We start from the raw sequence: 17,108 nt of genomic DNA, 5'->3' as shown, positions 1-17,108 counted from the left end.
ATAGAAAAAAGAAAAAAAGAGAGAAAGAAAGAAAGAAAGAGAAAAAAGAAAGAAAAAAGATATATAGAAAGAAAAAGAAAGAAAGAAAAGAGATAGAAAGAAAAAAGAAAGAAAGAAAGAAAACGATAGAAAGAAAGAAAGAAAGACAGAAAAAAGATAGATAGATAGATAGATAGATAGATAGATAGAGATACATACATACATAGATAGAAAAAAGACATAGATAGAAAGATAGATAAAGAAAGAAAGAAATAAAGAAAGAAAGAAAGAAAGAAAAAGATATTTAGAAAAAAGATAGGCTATATAGAAAAAAGAGAGAAAGAAAGAAAGAAAGAGAAAAAAGAAAGAAAAAAGATATATAAAGAAAAAGAAAGAAAGAAAAGAGATAGAAAGAAAAAAGAAAGAAAGAAAACGATAGAAAGAAAGAAAGACAGAAAGAAAGACAGAAAAAAGATAGATAGATAGATAGATAGATAGATAGATAGATAGATAGATAGATAGATAGATACTATAGATAGATAGATAGATAGATAGATAGATAGATAGATAGATAGATAGATAGATAGATAGATAGATAGATAGATAGATAGATAGATAGGCCTAGATAGATCTGGGAAACTCAAGCGCTCTGAAAGTGCGTTCTCTCTCTGCTGTTACTGAAATGACCGTATTCATAGTAATAGGCGCACGCACTTTTTTTTTTTTTTGGCGGCTGGCTTGACCGTGTATTTTCAAACTGCGGCTGGTTGACCGCGGTTTAATTTCACACAGTTGCATTGAACGTAAGATGGCAGCAGTGACCCAAGAAGACAAACACGTTTTTCAAACTTCCTCTGTTCTTACCTTCTTACACACCACACCTCGGTGTGTGTCTCTGTCTCGAAGTCTCGAAGACAAGTGAATAAAGTGTAGGCTACTTTTTCTAACAAAAATGTCACTTCAACTCTTGACGTTGATCTCCGTCGTTGTGTTCTTCACCACAGGAGCTGTTTCAGGTGTGTTATTAATGTGTTCATGGAAATAACACGCCGTTCTTGGCAAACCTAAACAGGGTCAGATTTACTAACAGCTTCCTCCAGTGCAAACCCTATTTTGGCGTTAAGAAAACTACTGTCATGATTTACTAAAGACACGCTGTGAAAAATTAGCTCTGAAAAGGATGGACAGGGTTATTTTGCGGTCGACCATTACTTTATCTTTCAGGTGCAACATTTATGGCGGGAGGAGATTATTTAAATGAATCACGCAAGGTGATTTACTGGTAGATTGTGTTTGTCATTATGGAAATGATCTGTTCTTTCATTTGCATGTCGTCAGTAGATCACTCTCTAAACTTTACACACTCTCATCGGCGCTGTTTTGGGATTGCGCTCTCGCGCTAATTTGCCCTGTTTAGTAAATCTGCCCCTGTAAATTAGTTATATAACTGTTATCATAGTATTGTAGCCTACTCAATTTCATGAATATCTAATGACGGAAGAGACTGAAGAGTTTCTGTATTGACCTTATTTTTATTTTCTAATTTCATTTACCATATCAAGCAAGGGCTATATATTTTCACTTCCTGGAAATTACACAGCTAGACCAGACTTTCTTGTTGAATGTTGACTAACATAATCTCTCATATTTTAATTATTAGGTACAGAGGTGGTGAAAGCAGTGGGTGATGAAGTTTCCTTTGCTCCAGATAAACCTCTTCCTGCTTCTGTCTCCAGCATCACATGGAAACACATTAAAGATGGTGGAACTGTTAAAGCGATTGAATGGGAAGACGGAGAAATTCACACCCCGAATCCGAGATTCAGAGGCATCACGACTCTTAATATGAAGACTGGACAAATCACGATTACTAAACTAACTGTCGAACATAGTGGAGTTTATACGATTGACATCAGCGGTAAAGAGCAGGAACAAATATTCACATTGACTGTTATGGGTGAGTGGATGCTGATTGTTTATTAATATTAATATTATAAATGCATCATATTGTTATTATTATTATTATTATTATTATGGTTGTTTTTACTTAGCCTCACATACAGAAAAACAATAAAAACAATGTAATTGTACAATAATGGCATCAGATTGTAATACCATGATACTTTGATTAATACTGTGGTATTTACATGGTACTCCAAGATACTTTAAAGAATACCACATGTCCAAAAACCACTGTAGTATTAGTACTTTTTCTGTAAGTTATGGTTTTGTTTAGTAACTGGATTTTACCCTCTAATACCATCATTGTACTATGGTACGGTCACAGTATACTTTTTGCAATGCTAGTGTAGTTGTGTTTGATTTTGTTTCTTTATAGACTGAATGTTCATATTTGTTTTCTTTCACAGAACGGGTCCCCAAACCTGAGATAATAACAGTGAAGACTGATAACCCTGATGTTGTGTATTTGAGATGCGAGTACAGTGATAAAATCATCTGGAAGAATTCTACTGGAGAAACACTGACGGGTTCAAAACACTCTCCAAAAGGAGAGTCCATTACTGTCAGAAACGAAGGAAATCCAGAAATCTTCTACACCTGTACACTCCAGAACACAGTGAGTGAGGAGACCAGTGAACGGGTCTATGAGAGAGATCTGTTTAAAGGTGAGACGCTGGACGGACACTAAACACAACCTGTATGCAAGAAGAATATACTTATGCTTTTATTTAGATTATGCAATCATTCAAGAATGCAAGATGCATAAAGCAACACTAAAGATAATTTTTAACCTTAAAATAATGTTTCCAAAATCTTTTCAGTGGTTCATCAAGTCGTAACAGGGTGAAGCGCACTTCTGCATTCGCTTTGCTGCCCTCTATCGGCTATAACCGCACTATGCAAGTTTGACAGATCGGGTGGCGTTTCTGTAGTTTGAATGAGACATAAAAAAACTACAAATTTGACTTGCTTTACGGCAAGCGTTACAATAGTCATTATTTTGTTTTTCTTCGTTTCTGATGTCACAATACATCAGTATTGTGGTAATGGACAATTCCACTTCCAACCTTTAGGGGGACCGAAGAGGAAAATTTCTTTGGTGTTGCTTTAATAATGCAAGATATCATTTAATAAACTTACTATGATAATTTAAATATGCTTTCCTGGAATTGGTTTTATAACATATTTTTTCCCCCACATTAGCATCAAACAAAGGATGTGTCGTCACAGCAGTCGTTCCTTCAATCACTATGATGATTATTATAATCCTTTTCCTATCATAGCTTTTCACGGTAAGACAACTGTTGTTTAATCTTTTAAAAATAGTCAAATATGTTTCCATTCTTTCATCTGTGCTGTGATGTATATGTAATGTAATAAATGTATTAATAAATATTCACGTTGACTGTAAATTGTAACGGCCACCTGATTTGTGATATACCTTTAAGACGCCTCCTTTGATGCGGGAGACGCAAGATTAAGCTTATTTAATTTCTTTGTGGAAAATCATTGCTATATGTTTTATAATGTAAATAAAACACCTGTTTTCCCTCAGAAACAGCATCTGTGAGTGTGTGTGATGTCACACACTTCTGCTCATCATGGACTCTCTGAATCCCAGCTTCACTGAATCGACTGCAGCTCTGAACCGTCTGTCTTCAGAACTGTGACTGTTTCTCAACTTTCACTGTTGCTCTTTGACCTTTCTGTCTGCTGGGTGTTGGAACTTCATCCTCAGGTTATGAATATATGAATGTACTGTTGAATATGCAGATATTTATTTATTACTTACTGGCACCAACGTAAACAGTTTTGCAGGTGTGATTGTGTAGAAATAAATTGCTTCTAAAAATTGATATTGTTCAGAAAAACATTGAAAAAAAAATACATGACAATACATTTTACACTATTTTACAGTAAATGTTCTGCTTCTTTTTTCTTTTGTGGAGGAAAGTAGAGAAGGCTTTTTATTCTATTTTATTTAGCTACCAAATCAAAGGGATTGTTTTGCACTAGTGCCAATGTGAAGAGTTTGATGCAGGGCAATGCAAACACAGAATGCACTGTAAATCACTTTGAATAAAATCCTCTGTCAAATGTTAAATGTGAATGTATTCTGTCAAGACTTCTATTTGAAAACAAAAATTTTAATTCAGAAGGAGATTTGTGCCAGTAGTGAAGTATTTCATTTTTTTTAAGTTGAATCAATTACAAATTGTATCCATCACAGTTTTGTTTGTATAATTTAATTACATATTTACAATATATAAAAATATTGGTGTCAGGTTATATCCTACGTCAGATATTATAAAACAGCTACTGTTTTTGGGAGCACACTCCAAATATTCCTGTACCATGAAGGTAACTGAACAAACTCAGGGTTACAGGATTAGTTTTGAGTTGACAAAACCAAACCGATGCAATCAGGCTTTATTGGTACCATGATGCAGCTCATCAACTTTCTCTGTCAACTCAGGCTTTGATCCTCAGGCTATGATTACTCCACGCGCGCGTGCACATAAAAGAGTGACGTCGACACTGAACAACCAATCGCGGGTAGAGCGAGAGCGATATTTTTTTCCGCGGAGGAGCAAGAGATACTCATTCAGAATTACAATGAATTTAAATATGTATTTCAAGCTCGAAACAATACGTTCTCTGCTGCCAAAGCAAGAGAAGACTGTTGGAGAAAAGATTGCTGATTGTTAATGCGTAAGTTAAACAAATACGTTCTATATTTATGTAAAATGATGTATGTACTGTATGTATGTATATGTATGTGTAGCCTATGTGTAATATAGCCTATAGCCTATTTTTATAATATATATAAAAATGTGCATGTATGTACTAAGAAAGATTTATATTAATTGATTTTTAGATGCAACCCCAACTCCAAATGTTCTTGGCAGCAGATAAAAACAAAATATAAAAATATAATTCAAAGTGGTGAGTATTTACCACAGCCTTTTATTACTTTTGTGAACATTTTAATCACAAACACTTGTTTGCAGCAAACAGAAATAAAGAGTTAAATTCAGAAAACCAGAATACACTGGCAGAGGAGTTGGCTCTGAGTAGGCAATAAGGGATGGACGATTATGGATGGGATTACAGGTACTGAACAATCTGACCCTGGTGCTGGCTCCTCTAAGCAAGTAACACTGGGTATGTGCAATACATTACTACTTTTTTAAGTTTTAAATATAGCTGCTGACTGTATGTTCTGCAGTAGAGGGAAATACAGTGTCTCTGTTGAAGCCAGCACACATGCACACGGTCTCCCACACAGAGGTCAGTATGCAGCAGACAGAACACCACACATAACCTGCTTTACAACAATTATGCTTTACATTGGCCTATTTTTATTTATTAGGGTGGAGGAAATGATGACACTCTGTCTGTGTGTTCTCAGACAGTTGCTGATGTGAATGCACTGGGCTTTTTATTATGGCAAACATTTGAATGTGTGGCATAAAAAAGGGACTGGCCCTTACACATCTCTTTTATTGTAGGATTTTTCACAACCTGCCCCAGAAACTGAGGCCTCTACCTCAATGGCCTTCAGAAGAAATGTGTAGGGATTTAAAACCCTTGACATAAATTACAGTCAGTCCTGTGTTTGTAGGAAGTCAAGGAACTTTTTTTGATTTTGATGAGCCTCCAGAAAACTTGTAATGATCATGTTTGTGGTGGAATTATGTTTCAGGTGGAAACAGACTCAGTCAGGGCCCTGTACAAAAGGAGTCTTGAACTAGACTGCACACTAAAGGAGACTTGAGCTAGACTGTATGTATATGTATGTATAACTTATTTAACCAAGTAAGACTTTAGTATGAATATTTATTAATGCAACTTTCTCTTGCTCTCTTTCTCCCTCCCATCCCACAAAACCAATAAAACAGTTTGAGACCTATCTGCAGTTTCAGTGTGCTTTTATTAAGTGTAATATTGTATGGTGATTGCATCTACATCTGCACCAGCTGGGTGGTCAAGTGTGATCGGATCAGTTTCATCGGGGAGAAGCTGGTTTTGTGTTGTTTCTCGCTCCTTTCTACTGGTGACTATATTGTGCAGAATGGCACATGCAGCCACTATCTCTGATGCCCGCTCTGGTGACTCTTAAGGGCTGAACACAGTTGAAACGTGCATTTAGGATGCCAAAGGTCATCTCTATCTTCACTCTGGTTTTACTGAGGGCCACACTGAAGCGGTGCTGTGGTCCTGTCTGAGGGTCATGATAGGGGGTTATTGTGTAGGTTTTTCTATCTCAGTTCAAATTAACAGTGTTTTGTACTCTACCAAATTTAACTTGCTTTCCTCAAAGCGCTGACACAACACAGACTCATGGAAAATTTGTGAGACAAGCACTGGAGCCAGGCCATTTGGCATCCAAACTTGATCATATGTTCATGACCACCAACAAGTCGTCTGCAGATGAAGTGATTAGTAGATCATTGTTATATCTGTTAAAGTTACTATTAATTTAAAGATTCATCTCACAGAAAATAATCATCTAACATATCTCTACCTGAACATTATGGCTGTGATAGGACTTCCTATTAACACGATCTGCCTCATGTTCCCTAGAGCAGTGGAGATTGGAGCAATAGTTGCAATGACTTGGGAATCCTATCATAAGATTAACAGAATAATAATAAAAAAGATTCAAAATAATTCTTAACATGTATTATATGGTATAGTACATTTGTGAAATTTGCTAAAAAAAAAAAAAAAAAAAGTGTTCATGTGATGTCACCCTATCATTATATCTTACTGGCAATTATGAAAGTCCTCTTTTATGGACATGGTCGATAAATGTCCGGGGAACACTATTAATGAAACTTTTCATGTACTCCTGCAGAGCGAGGACCACGTAGTACGGAGCCCGGGAAGTCACCTGGGAGAAAAAAAAAAACAATCCGTGGCTACGGTTTTGCAATCCGTTTGCTCAGTTTATAAACCGTACTCACGAATTCTCAAACTGTTCCCTCGGTTTCACAAATCGTGGCCACGGATTAATAAACCGTACCCACGAGTTTCTAATCCGCGCTCTCAGATTTGTGTACCGTGCCTTCAGTTTTTGCAATCTGTACCCACAAATTCATAAACCGTGCCCACGCTTTCACAATCCGTTCGCACGGGTTTGTAAACTGTACTCACGGATTTGTGGCTCACTCTCATTTTAGAAGAACACGTTGTTAACGAATCTTATTGTATATTGTTTTACTGAGTATTAAGTGGAATACATAAAATTGTCTTAACTGCGTCTGCATGTTTAAAGTGATTCTCAATTATTAGAGAGAGACGAGACGAGAGAGGTATGTAATATGAAAAAAACGGTGGAGTGTTCCTTTAATATATAAGACTGTCAATGATCTAATTTCATGTTGTTTTATTTTATTTTGTTTATTTTTGTTGGATTTTAATTGGACTTGGTCAGAACTGTTTATAAAATAGTTATCTGCATGATGCCTGCTGCTTTTGGGCTCAGTGATGTTGAATTTAAATGGCATGTCAAATAAAGACATGTTATGTTACATTGTGATGTAAGCTAATGGTGTTTCCTGGAAGGGATTCCTGGAAGAATTTTTATCAGCTGAAAGGCAGAATTCAAATGTTTTTTTTATTAAGTTAGACATTATATAGGCTAATAATAATAAAAAAAAAACTAACAAAAAAGTCCATCTTTAAAGGTAATCAGTCTGAAGGGTGCAGAAACACAGGGGTGGTTTATGTTAGTGTTGGTAAAATGTCCCACATTGTCCCACACAAACGTATAATCGTCCCACATTTGGTTTGTTTGATGGTGGTCACCCTAAACACAATATACACAATGCGTGCTAGAGACGCATCTAATGAGAACGAGTTGTTATTGTAGTTCTGGACTAAATGAGAGCATGCATTTTCTCATCTCACATGTACAAAACAAATGAACTATTCTTCAAAATTAATAAAAACAGTGAACGCAACATTGTAACGCATTTCTTTTAAAAGTAACTTTCCCCAACACTGTAGTTTTAAATTGTATTATAATATTGTAGCCTAATTGTCAAATACTACATGACCGTAGTGGATGACAGAGACTTTATTGTTGAATGTTGACTAACAAACTCTCTCATATTTTAATTATTAGGTACAGAGGTGGTGAAAGCAGTGGGTGATGAAGTTTCCTTTGGTCCAGATAATCTTCCTGCTTCTTTCTCCAGCATCACATGGAAACACATTAAAGATGGTGAAACTATTAAGGCGATTGAATGGGAAGACGGAGAAACTCAAACCCCGAATCCGAGATTCAACGGCATCACGACTCTTGATACAGAGACTGGACAAATCACGATTACTAATCTAACAGTCGAACATAGTGGAGTTTATACCATTGACATCAGCGGTAAAGAGCAGGCACAAAGATTCACATTGACTGTTATGGGTGAGTGAATATTGATTATAATATTAATATTATTACTGTAAAAGCATCATATTGTTATTATGATTTTTACTTAACTATATAGCTAGTAATTCTTTCATTTTTTTTTTATCTATATTTGTGAAATAAAATGTATTATATAAATGTTAATGTATGTAATTTAACTGTTATTACACAAACAAAATCTACCACACTATGGTCGTGGTTAATATTCTTGTTGGACTCAGACATTGATATTAAACATTTGTAATGAACGTAAACAAAATGGCAGCAGTAAATCTTGCTTATGAAAGACCAACACATTAATGCTGTTTGTTTGCTGTTTCTGTATTCGAACTTCCTCTATATTCTCTGTTCTTACACTGTCACAGTTTATTTTTAAAAATGTAATTCTGATTATTTAAAATGTGTTTCTCAGGGTTGAATTTGTTTATAACCTTAATATATGATTATTATTATTATTATTATTTTTATTTTTTATTTTTTTTGCCTTAGGTTTTGAAAAACACATTTTGAAAAACAAGTTTGTCATTTGGATTTCCTGCTTGGTTTTTATCCTCCTTTTCCTGTTTATACCACCTGTATATGGTAAGAATATTGTGTTTAATCTTTTAAAACATTTGAAACATATATCTGTGCTTATCATTTGCTTAAAACTCAAAACTAACATTCTAATCACTAGGTAATTTGCCATTTGCAACCTGTTTTACTTCCATAATATGACATTGTTCTGTGCAAAATCAGATATTCAGAAAGAAAACAAATTCATTTTATTGTTTATTGTTTTAAAAAAACAATCTAGAATGGAGCCAATTTTGCTACAGTTTAACATTAAAAAAAGGAAGATGAAAGATTGTGAAGAGAAACATTTTTAGAACATCATTGTCACGGTTTATGATTTCACTGACTCCTGTGTGGGTGTGGGTGTGGGTGTGGTAGAGGTCTGCGACACGCTAAGCCCATTCGGGCCGGACTCGGGCCAGCAGAGGATCAGGGAGAAGTTGGATTTTTTAAATATTTTTTTATTAATATTATTTAACATTAGCCAGTTGGCGAAGAGTTCTTAATTTTTGAACATTGTTTTGAACATTGCTCTTCAGTTACTTAAATGCTAAGAAAGGTAGGCCGTTATTTACTTATATTTGCGGTTGGATCCCGTAGCGCCATATTCTCTACTGCATGCTTATGCTTCTCTTTAATAGACAGTCTGTTCAATATTTGTGGGAATGATTGGGCATGATGTTTCATGTTTCACAGTAAAAGTTTACCTTTTAGTAGTGTGTGACGTGCATGTGTTTGCGTGTAGCAGAGACAGCACGCATCAGAGAACGCACAGAGAGCTTAAAGTGATATTGATGTTGGTCTCGGGTCGGGTTCGGGCTGAAAAATTGCAGCCGTTGTCGGGCTGGGGCCGGGTAGGGCTTGAACACCACGGGCCAGGGCCGGGTTAGGGCTGGAGTTTTTGGCCCGTGCAGGGCTCTAGGGTGTGGCCGCTGATTACCACTCATCTGATCATCAGCGCCAGCTGCGACTGATCAGCCTTGTCTATTTATACTCATGTCCTTTGTCCTGTTGTTGTCAGATCGTTGTTTGGATTCCCCTGTGTCGTGTTTATTGTCTACTGACTTCTGAGTGGTCGCATCCTCGTGTTTGACCTGAAGTTCCTGCTTTTCTGCACGTTCCGTCCTGCCGGTTTATTCTCTCGTCTGCAGACCTGTGGACCGCGCCCGGATTCCTGGATTCTGTTCTCCGCGTCATCCCGAGAGATCGGGTTGTCCTTTGAACGTCCCTGCGCCACCCAGATTGACTGTTACCTGTCCTGCACCATATATATTCTGACTTGTTTATCTCACTTTGCGGTTAATAAACCTACTGTTATTGCATCTCCTGCTTATTTCCATTGTGACAGAACGATCTGACCATCAACTCACTCCTCCGGAGCCCAGTCGTCAGCATGAGCCACGTTTGCCCACCCCAGAGGCGTATTCAGGAGAGCCGAACTTCTGTAGAGCATTTCTTACAAAATGCTCAATGATTTTTTCACTGCAGCCTCACACATTCAACAATGGACAGTCTAAGGTGGCCTTTGTTCTTACTCTGCTGACTGGATGAGCAGCTCTGTGGGGAACGGCGGTGTGGGATAATCAAGACCTCTGCTGCTCCTCGTTTCAGGCACTCTTGGAGGAAATGAAGAGGGTCTTCGACCGTGCGGTGGCGGGGCGAGAGGCGGCCAGGCTACTCGCCGATCTCAACCAAGGAGACAGATCGGTCTCTGATTACTCCATAGAGTTTTGCACGCTGCCTGCAGAGTGCCATTGGAACGAGAAGGCGCAGTGGGACATGTTCCTGCATGGGCTGGCTGACCGCATCCAAATGGAGATCTATGCGCTGGACCTCCCTCAAGGTTTAAATGGACTTATTGAGTTGGCTTTAAGGGTTGATGCTCGCCTAAATCGGGTGGAACGACGTACACGTCCGGCCAGACTCCCTGGGAACTCCGAAGGACCACAAGCCAGCCCCGTTTTCGATCATGAGCCCATGCAGGTAGGTAGAGCTCGGCTTTCCTGGGAGGAGAGAGAGACGGAGATCCAAGGGCCTATGTTTATATTGTGGAGGAGCTGGCCACTTCTTGTATTCGGGCCCGATAGTAAAAGTAAAAGATTGGGTGGGATCTCCGCAGAAAAGACCTCATCCTCCACTCTCCTCCCGGTAAGACTTCAATGGTCAACCCGGTCTCACAGCTGCCAAGCCTCGCTGGACTCAGGAGCGGAAGGTAACTTCATGGCCTTCGCTCATTAGCTTCAGATCCCCACTACATCACTCACTCACAAGATTTCCGTCAACGCTCTCAATGGCCAAGAACTTCCTAGCATTTCACTCACCACTGAACCCATAACCTTTATCACTTCAGGAAACTTCAGGGGGGTGGAGACGACGTGGGGGACGATGAAGACGACACACATGCATTATATTGCATTGCATATAATGTGTGCTGGTCAAGCAATCTAAAATTAAGAAACCCCTAGAAAACAGTAAAAAAAAAAAAAACATAGGAACATTGTGTACAATTAAGATAGGCTACTTAATTTATTATTCCAATATCCAAATATGATACTAAATACCACAGGGAAAAGGGCTTCTATTTGTGACGTGCTGTCTTTGCATTTCAACATTGCACATTTTAAACAGGACACGCATTAGCTGAATAAATGTTAGCCAATACAAACATATTTATAGAAAAGAGTTGACAATGAATAGACAGGAGTCCAATAATAGCATAACGAATCACTTATTCTAAAAATAATATCAAGTATAGCCTAAGTTAGGCGAATCCGACATAGGCCTATGCTGTGTTAACAGTAAAACGTCCGTCATTTAACGAAGTTTAAAAACACAATACAAAATGCTTTCTGATATTTTGACAGAAAAACAAACAAGCAAGAACAAAATTTAAACTTAGCCCGTCAATTTTCATTTTACAATTATCTTCTCTCTGCGTGTGCGCGCGTCCGTGTTTGTGAGAGAGCTCGCGCAGCACTGATACAACCCATAAGTAACTAACGCGTTAGTTTTCATACAAAATAAATATGTAACATAATTAGGTACTTTAGTTATTATTAACACAATAACGTAACACATGAAGGCTACGTTTCTCAACACTGAGAATTAATAAATAAACGCCTGTTTCTCCAGACTCGCGCTTATCGGTAATCCACAAATCACATCACTTTCATAATCACTAAGCCATAGCGATTTCAAATTTATTAAGATTTATTGTTCAGCATTACTTGAGCATTTTATTATTTGCATGGCTGAATGATGTCTTCCTCTTTTCTGAGTGACTATGAATAATGGAGTATTTTAAGATAATCCATGTGATCCGTGTGATCATCGAATCCATAGGATTAAGTTAACTCAATACAATATTTCAATTTTCCACATCGAGCCCAGGCCGTTTACCTTCAGGAGTCAGAAGTACCGTGCTATTACTGTCCTCGCTTATGAAATCAGTCAGACTGCGGGAGTGGAAGGTGGATCGAGCAGGGAATTCTTTATTGGTGTAAATTTTCAGTCTTTTTAATGATAGGCGTTACGCATCTGTCAATCATCCCCGCTTGCTATTTGGGAAATTAACTTGTGAGTGTGTGCGTGTTTGTGTAAAAATATCATAGTTTGGGAAATGAAACTAGACAGTCTGTTAGAATCTTGTGATTAGCAAATGAAGTCATCATTAAAACAAAGTTTGCTTTACCTAGTAACAGAGGGGTTTGCATATGAAGAACCAATCAAATAGTGGGGAAATTATGTAATGCAGCATGACATTTGCCATACCTCGATACTATAAAAACTGTTGTATTCTTGTGTACTGGGGATTGTCTCAATGGAATTTGTCTGAGATCCTCCGGCCTTGCTTTTTGAAAAAAGAGTTTCGCTGCTCGAACACTCTCCCGGCCATTAATAAAGGCATTTAAAGGACATTTGCTGAAAGTCTGTCTGTTATTACTGCTGCGCAGCAGGTCAGTTTAGGGCAGCAAAGAAGTTAGGGTAAGAGACTCGGCCAGTTGTCGACGGAAGACGCAAAGAGCTAGAGTATAAAAGTTATTAAGTGTTGATTTGCAGAAGCTCGGTGTCGATTAGTAGACGCGACAGATTTATTTATTAAGTGTCGATTTGCAGACGCTAGATAGTCAGGTTTAGGAAAAAAATCCACTACAGCGTGCAGAGGCGTCACCAGGTTTTTGCGTAGTTTAGAGCAACAAATCGTACCAGCGTACTTTGAAGTCAAAATGCGTATCCGCTACGCAAAATGCGTACAGGTTGGCAGGTCTGGGGTAGGTGGTTTCTTTCCCAACGCTCTTCCACAGACGACAAGATGCAACCTTGCACGTTTTTCTCCCATCGTCTATCACCCGCCGAACGTAATTATGACATTGGTAACATAGAGTTGTTGGCAGTCAAGTTAGCGTTGGAAGAATGGCGTCATTGGTAAGAAAGGTTGGGGGTACCTTTAATAGTTTGGACACAAGAACACAAGAACTTAGAATATATTAGATCCACCAAAAGACTTAACTCCAGGCAGACTCGGTGGGCACTTTTTTTGGGTTGTTTTGACTTTTCTCTCTCGTACCGCCCGGGTTCCAAAAACATCAAACCCGATTCCTTATCGCATATTTTTGATCGATCCGAACGCCCGTCTACTCCCGAGTGCATTTTACCTGAGAGGATCATTGTCTCCACACTCACATGGGAGATCGAGTCGAGGGTCAAGAAGGCCCTAGAAGGGGTAATGCCTCCGCCCGGTTGCCCACCGAGTTTATTTGTGCCGGAGGAATTAAGGTCCGACGTCATTCGATGGGGTCATTGTTCCAACATAGCGTGCCATCCAGGAGTAAACCATACCAGTTTTTTGGTAAAACAATGATTCTGGTGGCCATTAATGGCTCGTGACATTCGCAATTTTGTTTTGGTTTGCACGGTTTGTGCCACTGGTAAGACTTCCAATCGACCCCCAGATTGGTTACTCCAACCGCTGTCTGTCCCTTCGAGACCTTGGTCCCACATAGCGCTAGATTTTATCACCGCCCTCTCAAGGCAAGATGGTCGGTTTGACCGTAGTGGACCGGTTCGCGAAGGCGGCACATTTTATTCCCTTGCCCAAATTGCCTTCAGCCAAGATCACGTCTTTCACTTAAATGGCCTCCCGATGGATGTGGTTTCCGACAGGGGGCCCCAATTTGTGTCCAAATTTTGGCAAGAGTTTTGTAGATTACTGGGAGCGACTGTCAGTCTGTCTTCTGGGTTTTATCCCCAAAGTGATGGCCAAACGGAGAGAGCAAACCAAGATTTGGAGAGAGTGTTGCAATGTTTGGTATCCAAGAATCCTTCCTCTTGGAGTCAGCAACTCTCAATGGTTGAGTGCGCACATAATGCGTTACCAGTGTCATCCACGTGCCTCTCTCCGTTTGAGTGTAGCTTAGGTTACCAGCCACCAATTTTTCCTAGCCTGGAATCCGAAGTCGCGGTCCCCTCCGCTCACGCCTTCGTCCAGAGGTGTCGCCACACCTGGAACAGAGCCCGTGAGACTCTCCTCCAGGTGGGGGCGTGCACCAAGGCTAAAGTCGAATCACCACCGGTCGAATCCTCCCGTATACGTCCTAGGTCAAAAAGTGTGGCTTTCTACCAAGAATATTCCGCTCCGGTAAAAACCTTTACAAATCTTTTGTTCCGCATTAATGGTTCAGAGCGTGTATCAAACTGCCAGAGTCACATGATTTCAGTAAATGAGGCTTCATTATGTCATAACTGTTTTGAAAACAAACCCTGACAATTAATAAAAACATATAGACACTTGATAATCTTATAAATTTATTAGATAATTGCATTTGCTGTAACGTTTGATCAGGCACCAGTCCATCAGAGGGAGCCATCACCTGAATATTGAACTCTGTCACTTCCTGTTCCTGCCACATCATTTCCTGTCTTGTCATTTCCTGTCACCCTGTATTTAAGCCATGTGCTATCACTGCCTTATTGCGAAGTATTGCCAGTTCTCTGCCTTACTAAGCGTTCTTCTATTCTCTTTTTGTTGACTACAGTTATGACCATTGTTTTGCCTTTTGACTCATGCTTTTGGATTGCTGTTTTTTGGATTTGTCTGCTATTGGATTGTTTTACCTGTGCTTCGACCAAGGCCTGTGACCTGACTACGAGTTGTGACTATTGTTTGGATTTTATGCTCAGATCCTTTAATAAAGACCCGCTTATGGATTCTACTCAGCCTACATCCTCCTTACAGAATACTTCGCCTGGCGCGAATCCAGCGGAAGTCTCTCAACTCCTGGCTACCATTGAGTATCAAAAGGATCTGCTCAATGGTTTTCAACACCAGTTAAGGACACTGCAAGCCTCAAACGAGCATCTGACACAGTATATTCACTCTCTTCCTGCCCCACGTCCTGACCCGGTAAGATTCGCTTTACCCGATAAGTTTGATGGCTCTCCTGACAACTGTACTGGTTTCCTACGACAGTGTTCTATTTATTTTTCCAATCAAACTGAAAAGTTTAGCCAAGACCATACCAAGTGTTCCTTTATAATGACTTTGCTTACCGGGAAGGCCTTAGAGTGGGCCACAGCTGTTTGGGATCACGACACTCGTATCAAACAGTCATACGATTATTTCACTCAATTGATTCGTGATGTCTTCCAATATCCTGCTGGGGGCATGGACGCAGCTTCTCAACTAACTCAGCTACGTCAAGGCAACAGATCTGCTTCTGACTATGCTATCCAGTTTCGCACCCTTGCAGCCCAAAGTGGTTTTAATGATGTTGCTTTGAAGCACATTTTTCGTTCAAGTCTGTCTGCTAAATTACAAGCAGAATTGCTTTGCAAAGATGACTCCCTTGACTTCTCCCAGTTCGTTACCCTTGCTATCAAGATTGACAATCTCTTACGAACACAACCAAGTCCCAAGTCAGCTTATTTTGTGCCTGTTACTACTGCTCAAATACCATGTCAGTCTAGTCCTACTGAAGCCATGCAAATAGGACGAACTCACTTACCACCTGATGAACGGAGAAGAAGATTACTCAATCAACTCTGCTTCTACTGTGGTGAATCAGGTCATCGTTGTTCCAACTGTCCTGTTAAACCCGTGGCCAACCCCTCTCCAAATTATCGAGTGAGTCACATGTTTAATACTTTACAAATCAGTCTATGCTTGTCACTTCCCATCATTTTGTCAGTTGCTAATCAAGACCATCATTTCTCAGCGTTAATAGATTCTGGAGCAGCTGCTAATGTGATTCATCAAGATTTAGTGAAGCAGTTGAACATTCCGACGACCAAATGTGAATCACCTATTGCTGTTACTGCCGTTGATGATGGTCCCATCGGTAAAGGTCTTATCACTCATCAAACACTCCCCATAAGACTCAGAGTTGGCCTGCTTCACACTGAAGAAATCACTTTCTATGTCATATCATCACCACGAAACCCAGTCATCCTTGGATATCCTTGGTTATCTTCTCACAACCCACAATTTTCATGGAAGGAAAAGGAATTGGTCCGTTGGTCACCTCATTGTCACGCTCACTGTCTGGAACTGCCCACCAAACTTACAGTCTGCACTACCCATCTAGCCAAGAATCCTTTTCCATTACCAGATAATGTCCCCAATGAGTATGCTGACTTGGCTGAGGTATTTTGTAAAGACAGGGCCACCAAGTTGCCACCTCATCGCCCCTCGGACTGTGTAATCGACCTCCTTCCTAATACCTCTCCACCTAAAAGCCGTGTTTACCCTTTGTCCATTCCTGAAACCAAGGCCATGGAAGAATATATTGAAGAAGCCTTATCTTATGGATTTATTAGACCATCCACCTCTCCCGCAGCATCTGGGTTTTTCTTTGTTGACAAGAAAGACGGTAGCTTAAGACCTTGTATTGACTATCGAGCACTCAACGCAATCACTGTTAAGAATCGCCATCCCTTGCCTCTTATTCCTTCTTCTCTGGAGCTATTACGGGAGGCCAAGTATTTCACCAAATTGGACCTCAGGTCTGCCTACAATCTCATTAGAATCCATGAGGGTGATGAATGGAAGACAGCTTTTCTCACCACAAGAGGGCACTACGAATATTTGGTTATGCCTTATGGGCTGGCTAATGCTCCTTCAGTTTTCCAGTCCTTCGTTAATGAAGTATTCAAAGATCTCTTGAATCAGTATGTGATTGTCTAC

At 39.4% G+C, this 17,108-nt stretch overlaps 1 protein-coding gene across 3 annotated transcripts in view; it reads left to right on the top strand.

Annotated features, from left to right (window-relative positions):
* The first annotated feature begins 757 nt into the window (after positions 1-757).
* LOC311285512 (CD48 antigen-like) overlaps positions 758-17,108 on the top strand; it is a 236,431-nt gene continuing 220,080 nt past the window's right edge. The window contains exons 1-5 of one of the 3 annotated variants that reach the window (XR_014626372.1): positions 773-995; positions 1,716-1,936; positions 2,349-2,606; positions 3,145-3,233; positions 3,497-4,108. Coding sequence is in view for 2 of the 3 variants with exons in the window: in XM_084401181.1 (XP_084257307.1) it covers positions 932-995; positions 1,640-1,936; positions 2,349-2,606; positions 3,145-3,224 (699 nt within the window). In the remaining variant the exon portion in view is untranslated. Of the gene's footprint in view, positions 996-1,639; positions 1,937-2,348; positions 2,607-3,144; positions 3,234-3,496; positions 4,109-8,074; positions 8,369-17,108 lie in introns of those variants that run through there. The other 2 variants (XM_084401181.1, XM_084401180.1) reach the window with 2 other exon arrangements.

This window comes from Rutilus rutilus (assembly GCF_951802725.1).
Source record: "Rutilus rutilus genome assembly, chromosome: 2".
NCBI classification, from domain to species: domain Eukaryota; kingdom Metazoa; phylum Chordata; class Actinopteri; order Cypriniformes; family Leuciscidae; genus Rutilus; species Rutilus rutilus.
This window is presented reverse-complemented; position numbering and strand designations above follow the sequence as displayed.